The sequence below is a fragment of the Xenopus laevis genome, chromosome 7L (genome assembly GCF_017654675.1).
Source record: "Xenopus laevis strain J_2021 chromosome 7L, Xenopus_laevis_v10.1, whole genome shotgun sequence".
Classification (NCBI taxonomy): Eukaryota; Metazoa; Chordata; class Amphibia; order Anura; family Pipidae; genus Xenopus; species Xenopus laevis.
The window spans coordinates 4,885,313-4,903,304 of record NC_054383.1 but is presented as its reverse complement, the minus strand read 5'-3'; the positions used below and the strand labels follow the sequence as shown (position 1 = coordinate 4,903,304).

General features: G+C 45.2%; 1 protein-coding gene across 2 annotated transcripts in view; it reads left to right on the top strand.

Annotated features, from left to right (window-relative positions):
• The window catches only part of sec23ip.L (SEC23 interacting protein L homeolog), a 30,342-nt gene that overhangs the window by 895 nt on the left and 11,455 nt on the right, over positions 1-17,992 (top strand). Inside the window, exons 2-9 of one of the 2 annotated variants that reach the window (XM_041568537.1) lie at positions 3,029-3,567; positions 5,921-6,146; positions 13,643-13,836; positions 14,155-14,244; positions 14,331-14,439; positions 14,542-14,631; positions 14,707-14,848; positions 17,251-17,459. In XM_041568537.1, the coding sequence (XP_041424471.1) occupies positions 3,029-3,567; positions 5,921-6,146; positions 13,643-13,836; positions 14,155-14,244; positions 14,331-14,439; positions 14,542-14,631; positions 14,707-14,848; positions 17,251-17,459 (1,599 nt within the window). 2 annotated transcript variants of the gene reach the window in all.

Sequence of the window (17,992 nt, the reverse complement as noted above, 5' to 3'; positions counted from 1 at the left end):
TCCTTACCCCAGATCCCCCCATGTCATATTGTCTCTATTCCTGTCAATTTGTGTCCCCCCCCATTATTTCACTCTCTCAGTAGTTGCTCCCCGGGTGTCCTCATCTTAAAGGGACAGTATCCACCTTGTGACAGTTTTTCCGTCCCTTTGGCCTGTCAGTGCCCCAGTCACCTCTATGTTCTGATCAACTAAACTATTTCTATCAGGAACTACAGCTCCCAGGCATCTCTGAGAGGGGCCACAAGTGGGTTTCTGAGGTTCACTGAACCAAATATCTCCAAAGAATATTCATCTTGGAGGATATTATCTGAAATGTAGTTTATTGTTCTGGATATTTTAAATTCTCTTCTATATGTTCTTATCTGCATGTGACTGGGGGAAAGTGTTCAGTGCCCTAAGAGCTCAACACAACAAATTCCCCACAGCATAATCCCTTCTACACAGAATTCCTCTCCGGCCAATCAGACTCCTCCTCTTCCTCCATTTTAATCCTTTATTAGCACAGAACGAGGATCTGACTGTTTGTTGTTATAAATAGTTCCAGGATCCTGTTGTATCATAAACTGAGAATCCTCCTGCTCTACTCACCTTCACTGACGGCTACAGATCTAATGTTATTGATTCTTTATTTTATTCCCTTGTGTGCAGCTTCTCTGCCGTAGTACTGGCAATCCTGCATGTTACTTGTATTTAACTGTGATGTTACAACTGCAGGTATAGTAGGGAGAGATGGTGTCTATAGTAACAGTGGATAATAGTCTCTGGGAAGGGAGTGTGACTGTGGGATAGCAGGTATAGTAGGGAGAGATGGTGTCTATAGTAACAGTGGATAATAGTCTCTAGGAAGGGAGTGTGACTGTGGGATAGCAGGTATAGTAGGGAGAGATGGTGTCTATAGTAACAGTGGATAATAGTCTCTGGGAAGGGAGTGTGACTGTGGGATAGCAGGTATAGTAGGGAGAGATGGTGTCTATAGTAACAGTGGATAATAGTCTCTGGGAAGGGAGTGTGACTGTGGGATAGCAGGTATAGTAGGGAGAGATGGTGCCTATAGTAACAGTGGATAATAGTCTCTGGGAAGGGAGTATGACTGTGGGATAGCAGGTATAGTAGGGAGAGATGGTGTCTATAGTAACAGTGGATAATAGTCTCTGGGAAGGGAGTGTGACTGTGGGATAGCAGGTATAGTAGAGAGAGATGGTGCCTATAGTAACAGTGGATAATAGTCTCTGGGAAGGGAGTGTGACTGTGGGATAGCAGGTATAGTAGGGAGAGATGGTGCCTATAGTAACAGTGGATAATAGTCTCTGGGAAGGGAGTGTGACTGTGGGATAGCAGGTATAGTAGGGAGAGATGGTGTCTATAGTAACAGTGGGATAATAGTCTCTGGGAAGGGAGTGTGACTGTGGGATAGCAGGTATAGTAGGGAGAGATGGTGTCTATAGTAACAGTGGGATAATAGTCTCTGGGAAGGGAGTGTGACTGTGGGATAGCAGGTATAGTAGGGAGAGATGGTGCCTATAGTAACAGTGGATAATAGTCTCTGGGAAGGGAGTGTGACTGTGGGATAGCAGGTATAGTAGGGAGAGATGGTGCCTATAGTAACAGTGGATAATAGTCTCTGGGAAGGGAGTGTGACTGTGGGATAGCAGGTATAGTAGGGAGAGATGGTGCCTATAGTAACAGTGGATAATAGTCTCTGGGAAGGGAGTGTAACTGTGGGATAGCAGGTATAGTAGGGAGAGATGGTGTCTATAGTAACAGTGGGATAATAGTCTCTGGGAAGGGAGTGTGACTGTGGGATAGCAGGTATAGTAGGGAGAGATGGTGCCTATAGTAACAGTGGGATAATAGTCTCTGGGAAGGGAGTGTGACTGTGGGATAGCAGGTATAGTAGGGAGAGATGGTGCCTATAGTAACAGTGGATAATAGTCTCTGGGAAGGGAGTGTGACTGTGGGATAGCAGGTATAGTAGGGAGAGATGGTGTCTATAGTAACAGTGGGATAATAGTCTCTGGGAAGGGAGTGTGACTGTGGGATAGCAGGTATAGTAGGGAGAGATGGTGCCTATAGTAACAGTGGGATAATAGTCTCTGGGAAGGGAGTGTGACTGTGGGATAGCAGGTATAGTAGGGAGAGATGGTGCCTATAGTAACAGTGGATAATAGTCTCTGGGAAGGGAGTGTGACTGTGGGATAGCAGGTATAGTAGGGAGAGATGGTGCCTATAGTAACAGTGGATAATAGTCTCTGGGAAGGGAGTGTGACTGTGGGATAGCAGGTATAGTAGGGAGAGATGGTGTCTATAGTAACAGTGGGATAATAGTCTCTGGGAAGGGAGTGTGACTGTGGGATAGCAGGTATAGTAGGGAGAGATGGTGCCTATAGTAACAGTGGGATAATAGTCTCTGGGAAGGGAGTGTGACTGTGGGATAGCAGGTATAGTAGGGAGAGATGGTGTCTATAGTAACAGGGGATAATAGTCTCTGGGAAGGGAGTGTGACTGTGGGATAGCAGGTATAGTAGGGAGAGATGGTGTCTATAGTAACAGTGGATAATAGTCTCTGGGAAGGGAGTGTGACTGTGGGATAGCAGGTATAGTAGGGAGAGATGGTGCCTATAGTAACAGTGGATAATAGTCTCTGGGAAGGGAGTGTGACTGTGGGATAGCAGGTATAGTAGGGAGAGATGGTGTCTATAGTAACAGGGGATAATAGTCTCTGGGAAGGGAGTGTGACTGTGGGATAGCAGGTATAGTAGGGAGAGATGGTGTCTATAGTAACAGTGGATAATAGTCTCTGGGAAGGGAGTGTAACTGTGGGATAGCAGGTATAGTAGGGAGAGATGGTGTCTATAGTAACAGTGGATAATAGTCTCTGGGAAGGGAGTGTGACTGTGGGATAGCAGGTATAGTAGGGAGAGATGGTGCCTATAGTAACCCTATAGTAACATTGGGTTATTTACCACAAAAACGTACTGGTTGTATAACGGATCTATATGACAACATTCTGTTCTGTCATTGGTTACAGATGATGCCTCAGAGGTGGGAGAAGAGGACAGCTTTCTAGGACAGACGTCCGCGGCTACAAATCCACCCCAAACATTTAGTTATTTTTCAGGCCCAGGCAGTAGCCAAGATCCATTTGCCGCTATTGTGCAGCCACCTTTAACCACAGCAGCGTCGTCACCTGGTACTTCAGTTTTCTTCAAGCCGCCCTCCTCTATGCTGCCGATATCTTCACCTGAGTTTGGGCGAAATCTGATCCCACCGAAAACGGCAAAGCCTCCGGTCACAAGCAATGCTCCGGTATCCCAGGTTACAACTGGTGTGTTTCTTCCAACCTCACACCAGGGACCTCCTCCTGGCGCCTATGCAGCTCCGCCCACTAGCTCCTCCCAGGCAGGATATAACCCCTACCGCCACAATATCCAAAGCAGTCGGGTTAATCCGTATTTGGCTCCTCCCCAGCTTCAGCAGGAACAAGAATTGCCTCTCTTTATCCAGAATCCTCAGTTCCCACCTCAACCTCAATTCCAACCTCAGGGGCTGCCAGCCTCTCTCCCACCGGTAAGAACTTCAGTGCTACTATTGGCTTTCTGTTAATTTATAATTTCTAGTGACATTAGGGTGCAGGTGCAGCAGCTGTGGAGGTGCAGGTCATCCCCCCAGGCAGTCATCCCAACATTTTGCCTGTTTTGGACAACTTTTATTATCGAGGTACCTTAAAGGGGAAGTAAAGTCTAAAATAGAATTAAGGCTAAAAATGGTGTATTTTGTATACTAAACATAAACTCACTGCACCACAAGCCTAATCAAACAAATGATTTACGCTTTCAAAGTTGGCCACAGGGGGTCACCATCTTGTAACTTTGTTAAACATCTTTGCAAGACCAAGACTGTGCACATGCTCAGTGTGATCTGGGCTGCTTAGGGATCGTCATAAATGATCAAAACAGCACAAGTCAAATAATATCTGCCAGAAGCCGATACAACAAGACTGATTAATAATCACAATATACAGACTGCACTGGGTCCTGTGTTGTCATGTAATCTAATGTGGATTTTATAGTTTTTGTATTGTTTAAAAATAGTAAAATAATCCTCCAAATAGAATCTCGGTTTATCTGTTTAAATCTGGCTCCATGATCTTTGTCCCTGCAGCTGGAGTTGGAAACAGTAAAGGGGATGTAAAGGCAAAAATAAAATCCAATACAAATCCCTACACAGTCCCCGACTGCTCTACAGGGAAACAAACAAAGCTGCTTGAGTTCTGCATGGCTGGGAAGTAAGGCGGGGGCTCCCCCTGCTGTTCATAAGTATGATTGTTTCCCTGCAGAGCAGTTAGGGACCGTCTGACAATTCCTATCCACAGCAGTAAATGAAGGGAGAATTTCACTGCATACAGTCAGGTTTCTTATAAAAACGGTACATATTTTTTAATTAAAGTATATTAGAGATAGATTTATTTTTTCATTAAAGAAAGTAAAAATGGGATTTTATATTTTTCCTTTATGTGCCGTTTAATAAGGTCAGCAGAGTGTTTCAAAACTCAGTCAGAGAGACTGTACTGATTGCAATTGAATTGCAGCCCTGCACCATTTACCTTAAAGGGATAGTATTCAGTTAATAGTGTAGCTCCATCAGTTTTTTTATATTTAATTTTGTAATCTGACATGGAGCTAGACATATTATCAGTTTCCCAGCTGCCCCCAGTCATGTGCTCTGATGAACTTCAGTCACTCTTTTCTACAGGTTGGAGTGTCATCACCCCTGATGATGAGATCCTTATTGATGGGCTTATTGAAGGCATGAGCTGTCATTGCTGACAGTTTGGGTCAATAAAGGGACAAAGGCATTGAGGCCAAATTTTGTCACCCCACATGCTGGGCCAACAGAGGGGCCCACAGACGGTCAAAATCAAACTGTCCATGGGGCAATAAACTGTCGACTTTATTGCTCTGTTAACTTACATTTCTTTTCCTTAAACAGCCCTTTCTGTTGGTTAAAGGGGGGAGGGGGTTACCTTTATGTCAACTTTTAGTACGTTTTCTCTAGTCTCTTATAGTTTTTGAATTAGTTACCACCTTCTTCTGACTATTTTCAGCTTCCAAATGGGGGTCTAAAACGGGGATCTAAAAAACAAATGCTCTGTAAGGCTACAAATGTAATGTTATTGCTACTTTTTATTCCTCCTCTTTCTATTCAGTCCTTCTCCTATTCATATTCTAGTCTCTTATTCAAATCAATGCATGGTTGCTAGGGCAATTTGGACTCTAGCAACCAGACTGCTGAAATTGCTGGAGAGCTGCTGAATAAAAAGCTAAATAACTCAAAAACCACAACTAATAAAAACCAATTGCATCAGAATATCTCTCTACATCATACTAACAGTTAACTTAAAGGTGAACAACCCTTTTAAGATGCTATGGGCAGTGCAAACACTAACACCCCCCCCCCCCCCCAAATGTTATGGGTTTGCTCCAAAGTTTAATTTATCAACAAAACCGCTGGCCAGAACCATCCTAGTCAACATAGCAACAACCTGAACTGTAATTGATCCAGCCAAGGTGGGGGGGGGGCACAGAGATGCCTTTTTATTAAATCTCAGCATGCTGAAAGAGGGATCGGGTGACTAAGCAGTGCTCCATGTAATAATCTGTGCTCTGTGTAATAGTTAATGGGATGTTTATTCATTCCCAACTCCCTGGAATAATGGACTCTTTGTTCAAAAGTTTATATGCCATTTTGGCTATAGGGAAGGTACATGGATTCACATGACTCACAAAACCTGTGGGTCCCTACCAGGCCCTGGCTTCCTATAGGTCTGCTCCTCTACAACTGCACTGCTGGGTACAACTGTAACTCTCCACTATTGTCAATTCATATACGCTAATGTCATTCACTTATTTTCTCTCTCCAGCCCCCTAGAGCTGCGCCCAACATGCCTCCGCCTCCTCCATCATCACAGACATTTCCAAATGTCAGACCTGCGGGTCCTTCAGTACCAGTACCCCCACCCTACCTGCCTAACCTGTACGCGCCCGTTCAGCCTCACTGGTTTTACTGCAAGCAAGTGGAGGACAAGGAGGTCTGGCTGCCATTCAGCACTCTGGATTCACACAACTTGGAGGAAATTTATAACTCAGGTAAGACATTTATGGGCAGATTTCTCTGTCGTCTCTGGGGGACACAGGGACCTTAAGGGTTAAGCTCCATCCTCCAGGAGGCAGGACACTTATGAAATCATTCAGGGGGCGTGACTGGTTAGCCAGCTTAACCCCACACACTTACTTATTCCAATCAGTTTTTTGAGTGTCCTGCTACCTGGAGGATGATGGGGAAAAACTCTTCTTCATCAGGATGTTACAGACGGCAGACACTCTCAGGAGCAGGAGTAACCTTGCTTCCTTGAGAGCAGATCATCTTGGATTCGCTCGGCACGAACAGGAGCACAGTTCCATTACTCCTGCAGGTCACATGGCACACACGGCTCCCAGTCCTTCTTAACGGGCGGAGGATTAACCCATTCAGTGCCACAGGGAAGGCAGCTGGAGAGCAGCCACATCCCACACGCCTACCCATTCCAACACTTTACTGACAGGGGGAAAAACCCCAACATGATGGCAGAAGGTAAGGCAGGGGGATTATTCCCTAGGGTGTGGGGGCAAAACCCCTGCAGCGGCGCAGGTCTCACATTTTGCCTGCACAAAATGCCAGGCTAAATTTTTCGGGGGCCAGGGTGATTTGCTCTGCAGACTCTGCTCTGGGGGTCAGAGTTCAATCCTCACCCCAGTGCCAAACCCTAAACAGAGTCAAGGGAATTCAGACTCACACGGCTGTCGCCAAGAAACAGGGGATAATGCCACCCAAGCACCAGCACCACTTTGGGCTGTACAACTCTCACAATCCTTGGCCTCCTTGCAGGGTCTGCCAGCTATCGCAGATAATCTGGGAAAGGTGTTATCAAAACTCAGCCACAAACACACGGGAAAGCGCAAGAGAGCACATAGCTCTAAGATCCTTTCCACCTCACATAACATATCCAATGCCTCCTCAGCAGATCCGGATTCTTCCCAGTCAGAAGGGGAACTCCCCCCATCAGACGCATCTTCAGAAGATGAGGAAACCCAAGGCGAAAGCAGGGAAAAGAATGCACAGCATGACATTGATGGCATCATTAAGGGAGTACTAGAGATACTTAATATCACGCCATCTCAGGAGGAGAAGGGTCAGACAGAGGCGCTTTTTAAACGAAAACAGACGTCTATAGCCTGTTTTCCAGCACATGATCAACCTGATACAAAAAGAATGGAATTTTCCAGAACGAAAGTTCCAAGCTACTAAGAAATTCTCAAAGTCCTATCCATTCCATAAGGAATTGGTCGATAAATGGTGCAGCCTCCTACGGTAGATGGACCGGTATCACGGTTACCGATGCCGCAGCATTTAAAGATCCTGCCGACAGATGGATGGAAGTTACTCTGAGAGCTATCTACTCAGCCTCAGGGGCGGCGCTACAACCCATGCTGGTGTCAGAGTGGGTCTCCAGAGCCATTCAAGCTTGGGCACAGGTCCTTCTAAAAGATGTGCAAGATGGAGTGCCTCGGGACAAACTCGCAGCATCCATTCTTCCCATTCTGGATGCATCAGCCTACCTATGCAACGCCACTCCCAATCCATGGCCATGGCCAGGACCTCAGCACTCTCAATAGCATTCAGGCGGATTTTATGGCTTAAAAGTTGTTCAGCAGATGTCGGCTCCAAAAAGTCCCTTACATCACTTCCGTTCAAAGGACAACGGTTATTCGGTGAAGAACTGGAAAAGATCATTTCACAAGCCACGGGAGGAAAGAGAACCTTCCTTCCACAAGCTAAAAGCAAAGCAAACACTACCTCCAGACGAGGAGGGTTTTTTCAAGGCCAAAGCGGTCATTTTCCCAGACAAAACCATTCCCCACCTAGGTCATCCTTCAGTTCAAAACCAGGTGACGGGTAGGTCGACCTGGAAGTCTAACAAGACCCACAACAAACCCGCAAACGATAAATCGACAACAGCCTGACTGGCCACCCCCTCCAGAATCAAGGGAACAAATAGGGGGAAAGTTACTGCGATTCCGGGAGGTTTGGATACAACACTCCTCAGATGCCTGGGTAAAAGAGATGGTGTCAGAGGGGTACCACATCAATTTCTTCACCCTTCCCCCCGACAAATTTTTCATGTCCAGAGTTCCATCCAACAGCACCAAGGCGCAAGCCTTTCTAAAATGCATCACCAACATGGAACTAGCGGGAGTCTCGGGGTTCTACTCAAATCTCTTCATTGTCCCGAAGAAGGACTGAACATTCAGACCAGTACTGGACCTAAAACTCCTCAATATATTTGTTCGCTCAACTCGATTCAAGATGGAAACCCTACACTCAGTGATCAGGGGAATGGAACAGGGTCAACTACTGATGTCATTGGACATAAAGGACGCAAATCTCCATGTACTGATCTGGCCACCTCATCACCGCTTCCTCCGATTTGCATTTGCCAACAAACACTACCAGTTTGTAGCCCTTCCGTTCGGATTATCAGCATCACCCCGGGTGTTTACCAAGCTAATCCCGGGGTCCGCAGCGGCCCTGCGCCTACAGGGAATATCAATCACGCCCTACCTAGACGACTTACTCATAAAGGCCAGAACAGCAGAGCAAGCAAAACAAGATCTCGGTCTAGCGATCTCCATGCTCCAGAGTTTAGGCTTGACAGTGAATTGGTTGAAGTCCAACCTACAACCCAGCCACCAAATGAACTTTCTGGGGCTTGAATTCAACACGATCTCGCTCAACTAGTATTGCTCCCTCACGAAAAACAAACAAAACTCAGAGACCAGATCAAACGTCTACTTCACCCTCTGAAGATCACGATACACGCAGCCATGAGAGTACTGGGCGTAATGGTCTCAGTAATAGAGGCAATACCGTTCGCACAGATGCACCTTCGTCTGTTACAGACGAATACTCTTACCGTGTGGAAAGGGGGTCCACTCTCCCGAACGTTCTCCCTGTCCCAGCAGACCAGGAACTCTCTCCTCTGGTGGTTAAAACCCTGCAACCTAAACACAGGACAGTCATGGGCGACACCAGATTGGACGGTCATCGCCACGGATGCCAGCGTGTGGGGATGGGGAGCAACATGGAACAACCTATCAGCACAAGGGTGTTGGTCCCCAGAAGAATCAAAACTCCCATTCAACATACTGGAGTTAAGAGCCGTAAGACTGGCACTGGAAATATGGACACAGTCGCTTTGGACAAAACCGAGCAACAATGCCACGACAGTAGAATACATAAACCGCCAGGGAGGAACCTGCAGCAAGGCGGCCCTGGCAGAAGCTCAACAAATATTACACTGGACAGAAAGTCACAACGTACGGTTGTCCATAATCCATATACCCGGAATATCCAACACAAAGACGGATTTCCTGAGCCGCAATCAACTAGAACCGGGAGAATGGGAATTACACCCGGAAGTTTTTGCCTAGCTAGTACATCGCTGGGGGCGTCCGCAGATCAACCTCATGCGCTCCAAAAACAATCACAAAGTAACCAAGTACCTTGCTCAATGTCGGGATCCGACAGCTGCAGGGACGGACGCAATGAAACAAATCTGGCGATTCCGACTAGCGTATGTCTTCCCACCTCTTCCCATGTTTCCTCGGCTACTAAAGAAGATAAGACAATCACAACTCATGGTAATCGTAGTGGCACCATATTGGCCACGACGGACATGGTTCTCAGATCTACAGGACATGTTGGTAGATCCACCAATCCGACTGACACCAAGGGCAGATCTCCTACTTTAAGGGCCCATAGCCCATCACAACCCAGGCCTGTTCCTTTTGACAGGGTGGCTATTGAGTCCGACTTCTGGAGAAAACAGGGATTATCGGAGAAAGTCATTACTACCATGCTAAAAGCCCGAAAAGCGACATTGTCCAGATTATATCACAGAATCTGGCGCACCTATCACAACTGGTGCAGTGAAGGCAGTCTCCCGTTTCATGATCTTTACATTCCTAGGATACTATCCTTTCTTCAGAGGGGACTCCAGCTCAATCTAAAGCTCAGCTCTCTTAAAGTGCAGATATCGGCCCTATCTGTACTATTTCAGACAAGACTAGCATTAGATGATTCTTTCCGTACATTCATGCAGGGTGTCCCAACACCTAAGACCTTCTTTCCGCTCCCCAGTTCCTGGCTGGGACTTAAACCTAGTTCTCGAGGCGCTACTTGATCCACCATTGAGCCCATGGGTTCCATTTCAGAGTCAATGCTGACCAAGAAGGTGGTGTTTTTGATGGCAATATCATCAGCCAGACGAGTGTCCGAACTGAGTTCTCTGTCATGTGAAGAACCATTCCTAACCTTTCACAGGGATAAAGCCGTTCCGAGAACCGTACCTTCCTTCCTACCTAAGGTGGTCTCCCATTTTCATGTCAATCAGGAAATTGTAGTGCCAACTTTATGTCCTCATCCCAAGAACGAAAAAGAACGCCGACTGCACAAGTTGGACATCGTTAGAGCACTTTGTTGGTACGTGGATCGTTCAAAATCCTTTCGAAGTTCTACTGCCTTGTTCATACTGCGGACGGGACATAAGAAGGGCCGGGCAGCTTCCAAAGCCACACTGGCAAGATGGATCAAAGAAACAATACGTCAAGCCTACTTGGCAAAGGGGAAGGTTCCACCACAGAATGTTCGAGCTCACTCGACAAGAGCAATCGGAACTTCCTGGGCATGGAGCAACTTTGCCTCAGTGGAGCAGATCTGCAGAGCGGCCACCTGGTCCTCTGTTCGCACATTTTCAAAATTCTACAACCTTGACACGTACTCCTCAGCGAAGGCGGCGTTTGGCCGCAAAGTATTGCACTCTGTGGTGCAGTGAAAGTGTCAAATCATCTATTCCTCAATCCCAGCCGTTGTCTGGGGCTGCTTTAAGTCCCCTAAGGTCCCCCAGAGACGACAGAGAAAACAGGATTTTTGATACTCACCGTTAAATCTGTTTCTCTGTAGTCGATAGGGGGGCACAGGGCTTCGCGGCCCTTGAGTAATAGTTGACCACATTGGGCTCGTGGGAATAATTTTCCTGTTTACTGTTCTGCGATTGGTTATCGTTTTATCATCATCATCATCATCATCATTTATTTATATAGCGCTGTCAAGATACGCAGTGCTTTACTGCAGTTATAGCAAACAGGGAATAAATGGTGGCTAACAGACAAGGATTACAGAGTCCAATAGGGTTTACAAACTAAAAGGTTAGGGTACAATTGAGACATTAGGATTGTATAAACACTTTGTCATTTTTGATACAGCAATGATTAATTAAGGTACAACGAATAGGCCTCTTTAAACAGGTGGGTCTTTAAGGAGCGCTTGAAAGTTTGGAAGGAAGGAGAAAGTCTGACAGCTTGTGGCAGAGAGTTCCAGAGAAAAGCAGAAGCCTGAGAGAAGTCTTGTAGACGAGAATGGGCAGAAGTGACCAGAGGAGAAGTGAGGCGAAGATCAGAAGCAGAGCGTAGGTTTCGTGAAGGAGAGTATTTGGAGATTAGAGATGAAATATAGGGAGGGGTTTCATTATTAAAAGGGCCTTGAATGTGAGTGTAAGTAATTTGAATTTGATTCTAGAAGAGATTGGGAGCCAGTGAAGGGACATACATATGGGAGCAGCTGATGTTGAGCGGCGAGCTAGATGAATAAGTCTAGCGGCCGCGTTTAGAACAGATTGGAGTTGTGAAAGGTGACTTGTTGGAATACCTGTGAGGAGTAAGTTGCAGTAATCAAGGCGGGAGATGATGAGAGACTGAATCAGTGTTTTAGTTGATTCTGAACTGAGATAGGGTCGTATTCGAGCAATGTTGCGCAGTTGAATACGGCAAGATTTTGCAAGTGTTTGAATGTGTGGTGAAAAAGACAGATGAGCGTCTAAGATAACTCCTAGGCAGCGTGCCTGTGTGGTGGAATGAAAGGTGGTGTTGTTTACGGTGAGTGATATCTGAGGGACAGGGGAAGATCTTGGAGGAAATATAATGAGTTCTGTTTTAGAAAGGTTCAGTTTCAGGTGGCACTGAGACATCCAGGAGGAGACAGCAGAGAGACAGTCTGTGACTTGGGAAAGGACAGAATTAGAAAGATCAGGAGTAGACAAGTAGAGTTGGGTGTCATCAGCATAAAGGTGATACTGAAGTCCAAATGACTGAATGAGTTTTCCTAGTGAAGTTGTATAGAGAGAGAACAGCAGGGGGCCAAGAACAGAGCCTTGAGGAACTCCAACAGAGAGTGGGAAAGTAGTAGAAGTAGAGTTAGAGAAGGAAACTTTAAAGGAACGGTCAGACAGATAAGATGTAAACCATGAAAGAACAGTGTCCCGAATGCCAGATGAGTGTAGAATGTCAAGGAGGAGTGTGTGGTCAACTGTGTCAAAGGCTGCAGAGAGATCTAGTAGGATTAGAATGGAATAATGACCTTTAGACTTTGCCAATAGAAGATCATTGGTTACTTTGGTGAGGGCAGTTTCAGTCGAGTGTGATGGGCGGAAGCCAGATTGCAATGGGTCGAGGAGGGAGTTGTGAGTGAGATGCTGGATCAGGCGTTTATAAACAAGCCTTTCTAGTAATTTGGAGGCGAATGGAAGAAGGGAGACCGGTCGATAGTTAGTGGGAGAGCTGGGATCAAGGGAAGGTTTTTTGAGGATAGGAGTGATTAGTGCTTGTTTGTATAATGATGGAAAGGTACCAGTAGAGAGTGAAAGATTGAATAGGTGGGTAAGTGCAGGAGAGAGTGTATCAGAGATTGGGTGGAGAAGGCGAGAGGGTATGGGGTCAAGGGAGCAGGTGCAGTTAATATAGAGGTATCTTTGGTACAAACCAGATTGGAATAAGTAAGTGTGTGGGGTTAAGATGGCTATCCAGTCACGCCCCCTGAATAATTCCATAAATGTCCTGCCTCCTGGAGGATGAAGCTTAACCCCTAAGGTCCCTGTGTCCCCCTATCGACTACAGAGAAACAGATTTAATGGTATCAAAAATCCTGTTTTATCAAGGGTCGAATTGAAAACTGTCAAATTCAGATAGGGAATTGTTCAAATTTTATTTGAGTTTTTGAAAAAAATTAGAGATTGATCATACTCTGGCCCTTTAAGAACTCGAATTTCGTCTATTCGCCACCTAAAACCTGCCGAATTTCTGTTTTAGTCAATGGGACGTCCTGGGATCAATTTGGAGTAGTTTGCAGCCTTCCTGACATTCAAGGTTTTTTTTGTTTTTTGAGAAAAAGCTCTAATCGAGTTTTTAAAACTCGAATCGATTTAGATTCGAGTTTTTGGGTCGATCCTATGCACCCAAGTTTGGAAAATTAGATTTTTTTTAAAATAAATTTCGAGTTCATGGGAGTTAAAAAAAAAAAATGTAAATTCGAAATTCGACCCTTGATCAATCTGCCCCTTACTGTGTAACGATCTTCTACTCGGGTTTGTTCATCAGACAGATGGGGCTTTTCATGACAGTTTTGGACTGGGCAGTCTTAAGTGGCATTTAGTTGCTTGGTTAATATAGTTCTGGAAATATCCTTTACTTTTTGTACCATGTGTCTCCCACAGTGCAGCCGGACCCCGAGAGTGTGGTGGTGAATACAGACGGGGGGCGCTATGACGTCTACCTGTACAATCGGGAGAGGAAGGCGGTATTTTGGGAGGAGGAGGAGTCAGAAGTCCGGCGCTGCTCTTGGTTTTACAAAGGAGACTCCGACAGCAAGTTTGTTCCTTACAGTGAGGATTTCAGCGAGCGCCTGGAGGTGAGTCCCCTAATAAAACAGGTCATGACACTTTCATATAAATGAGAGGATCATGTTTTTGGTTCTGTCAGTCCTGCTGGTCTGGGGGAGAGCAAAGAGCTTTCTATAGGCTGCTGGACACATTTAAACAAACTGTTATGGTCCAAAAGCACCATCTGTAGCTCCACAGCATCCAATAATCTGGGTTTGGATTGCTATACCAAAGCCGTAGCTGACACTTAGTGCCAGCTAAATGCCACCCTGCCTGTCTATATTGGAAAAGCAGCTGTCACTTAGACTGCCCTGTCTAATTAACAAGTCCAATCCTATTGCTTGCAGGCAGAATACAAGAAAGCTGTGACCACCAACCAGTGGCATCGGAGACTGGAATTTCCTGGAGGGGAAACAATTGTTATGCACAACCCCAAAGTAAGTACTGGCGTCATTGTCCGCCCCCGGATCATCGTTGACATTCATACAGGAACGCCATCATTACTTTGCAGGTGATTGTCCAGTTCCAGCAATCTCTGGTCCCAGAGGAATGGGGCCCCCCGCAAGACGGCCAGTCAAGACCTCGAGTCGTAAAGCGAGGAATTGACGCCGAACTGGATGAAATTCCCGATGGTGAGTCTCCTGCCCAAAGAAGAGAACTGTTTGGCCAGATGGGAAAATCCATTGGCTCAGAGAGTGGTTTCCCTTTGCGTCACTGATCCCTTGTTCTTTCAGGTGAAGTACCACAGGCAGATCATTTGGTGTTTATGGTTCACGGCATCGGGCCAGTGTGTGACTTGCGTTTCAGGAGCATCATAGAGTGTGGTGAGTAGGTATTCCTGGCTATAGCCCTGGCTCTGTATTTAACATTACTAAAGCCGCCTCCCGTTTTCCCATCAGTGGACGACTTCAGGACGGTATCCCTCAAACTGCTTCAGACTCACTATAGAAAGTCCCTGGAGGAGGGCAAAGCGCGTCGGGTGGAGTTTCTGCCAGTCCATTGGCACAGCTCTCTCCATGGAGATGCCACAGGTGTTGATAGGTCTGTATACTGCTTTTTTTTCCCACAATGCACCTTGCTAGAATATTAGTCCTACCGCATATGTTGATGGGAAATAACATTCTTTGGGGTTTAATGTAAGAACTCGGTCACCTAATCTACTATTTGTAGAAGCAATAAGGTTTAAATCAGCAGAACCCCATCTAAAAAGAACATTTACTAAAACTTGGTCAATATTATGGGACTTCTAACATGTATTTAAAGGACATGTAAAGGCAAAAATAGAAAATCCCATTTTTAATTTAATGAAAAAGAAACCTATCTCCAATATACTTTAATTAAAAAATGTGTACTGTTTTTATAAGAAACCTGACTGTATGCAGTGAAATTCTCCCTTCATTTACTGCTGTGGATAGGAATTGTCAGACGGTCCCTAACTGCTCTGCAGGGAAACAATCATACTTATGAACAGCAGGGGGAGCCCCCGCCTTACTTCCCAGCCATGCAGAACTCAAGCAGCTTTGTTTGTTTCCCTGTAGAGCAGTCGGCGACTGTGTAGAGATTTTGTATTGGATTTTATTTTTGCCTTTACATCCCCTTTACTGTTTCCAAATCCAAAAATCATGGATCCAGATTTAAACAGATAAACTGGGATTCTATTTGGAGGATTATTTTGCTGCAGCCACTGGTTCTGCAGAGTTGGAGAAAGTTTGTATTAAACAATACAAAAACTATAAAATCCACATTAGATTACATGACAACACAGGACCCAGTGCAGTCTGTATATTCTGATTATTAATCAGTCTTGTGTATCGGCTTCTGGCAGATATTATTTGACTTGTGCTGTTTTGATCATTTATGACAATCCCTAAGCAGCCCAGATCACACTGAGCATGTGCACAGTCTTGGTCTTACAAAGATGTATAACAAAGTTACAAGATGGTGACCCCCTGTGGCCAACTTTGAAAGCATAAATCATTTGTTTGATTAGGCTTGTGGTGCAGTAAGTTCATGTTTATGTTTAGTATACAAAATACATAATTTCTAGTCTCATTCTATTTTAGATTTTACTTCCCCCTTTAAGCATAAAAACATCCATTTATAGTAGAAAAACTCACCAAGGTAGAATCGTGGCCCAGGTGCTGTCCCAGGCCCTCCGCTCAGAAGGTTTAGGTCTAGGAAGCCACATATAGATCAGACCAAAAAACATTGCTTTAAAAAAGTAGAAAAAATAACCTGGGAACAAATTGATTGTAGCTTCAAACCACATATTCTGGGCTTGTTATGGTTATAATTTTCTTATAGTGGTTAATCTGATGTGTCCATAAAATGTAGTTTTCATTCCTATTTGGATATTTGTAACAGATAATAATGTTTAAAAACTAAATTAAAAAATGCACTGAGTGTGATTTCGTAGTTGGGTTGTTGGTTTTAATTTGCTTGTTTATAAACTAGTCAATTGTTAAGGTAGCTTCACCAATTAAAAACTAGGTTTTATTTTCCTTTATGTTTAGGGCAGAGAGACACTGGGGCTCATTTATCAACACTGGGTAAATTTGCCCATGGGCAGTTACCTATAGCAACCTATCCGTGATTAGCTTTTTGAAACTAGCTGCAAGTAGAACAATGAATGCAGCAATCTGATTGGTTGCCATGGGTTACTGCCCGAGGGCAAATTTGCCCAGTGTTCATAAATGAGCCTCACTGTTAGATTCGGAGAGATTAGACGTCAGCAACAAATCTCCTCTTCTTTGGGGTGACTAATCTCCCGAACTGCCTTGCTGCCAGCTAGAAATCGCCGGCGGGGATGGCACTCGGATCGATTTGTTTTGTGATATCGCCTGAAGTTGCCTCACGAGGAAACTTTGGACTAGGGATGCACCGAATCCACTATTTTGGATTGGGCCGAATACCGAACTGAATCCTAATTTGCATATGCAAATTAGGGGTGGGAAGGGGAAAATATTTTTACTTCCTTGTTTTGTGACAAAAAGTCAAGCGATTTTCCTCCCCACTCCTAATTTGCATATGCAAATTATGATTCGGATTCGGTTTGGCCAGGCAGAAGGATTCGAATCCTGCTGAAAAAGGCTGAATCCTGGCCGAATCACGAATCGAATCCTGGATTCGGTGCATGCCTACTTTGGACGACTTTGGAAAACGAAGTGCTCAGAGTGCCATCCCCCTGCCGATTTTCAATCTAGCCAGTGGGAAGGCGGGGGAGACCGTTCCGGGAGATCAGTCGATCCGAAGAAGAGGAGATTTGTCGCAAGGCAACTAATCTCCCTGAATCTGACAGTGTGTCTCTGCCCTAAACCACAACAAGTTGTATAGGTGTGCCTCATTGTATAGTGTAGCATTGTTCTTTGGGTTGAAATCCTGCTTGTTTAACAAGAAAAACTATAAAAACGTTTAAACCAAATAAATCCCTTATTTTGTGGCAGGCGAATAAAGAAGATCACATTGCCCAGCATTGGCCGCCTGCGTCACTTTACCAACGAGACCCTACTGGATATTCTCTTCTATAACAGCCCCACCTACTGCCAGACCATTGTGGACAAAGTCAATATGGAGATGAACCGCCTTTTTGCGCTGTTCATGAGCCGCAATCCACATTTCACCGGGGGCGTGTCTGTGGCCGGTCACAGCCTAGGTAATGTCAGGGGGGAGGCAGTGCAATGTGTGGGTGCCTCTGAGCATGATGGGAAGGGAATGAAGGCAGCAGAAGATGCAATAAGTGGAAATACCAGCCATCCACTCATATTGATCCTAATATATAGAGCTTGCACAAGGGAGCAGCAGTTAAAGGGAAAAAAAATTCAAAATGCATCAATTACTACTGCTGCTCCAGCAGAATTCTGCACTGAAATCCGTTTCTCAAAAGTGCTAACCGATTTTTTTGTTTTTAATTTTGAAATCTGACATGGGGCTAGACATATTGTCAGTTTCCCAGCTGCCTCCAGTCATGTGAATTGTGCTCTGACAGTCACTCTTCACTGCTGTACTGCAAGTTGGAGTGATATCACTCCCCCCCCCCGCAGCCTAACAACAGAACAATGGGAAGGTAACCAGATAACAGCTGCCTGGTAGATCTAAGAACAGCACTCAATAGTAAAATCCAGGTCCCACTGAGACACATTCAGTTACATTGAGTAAGAGAAACAACAGCCTGCCAGAAAGCAGTTC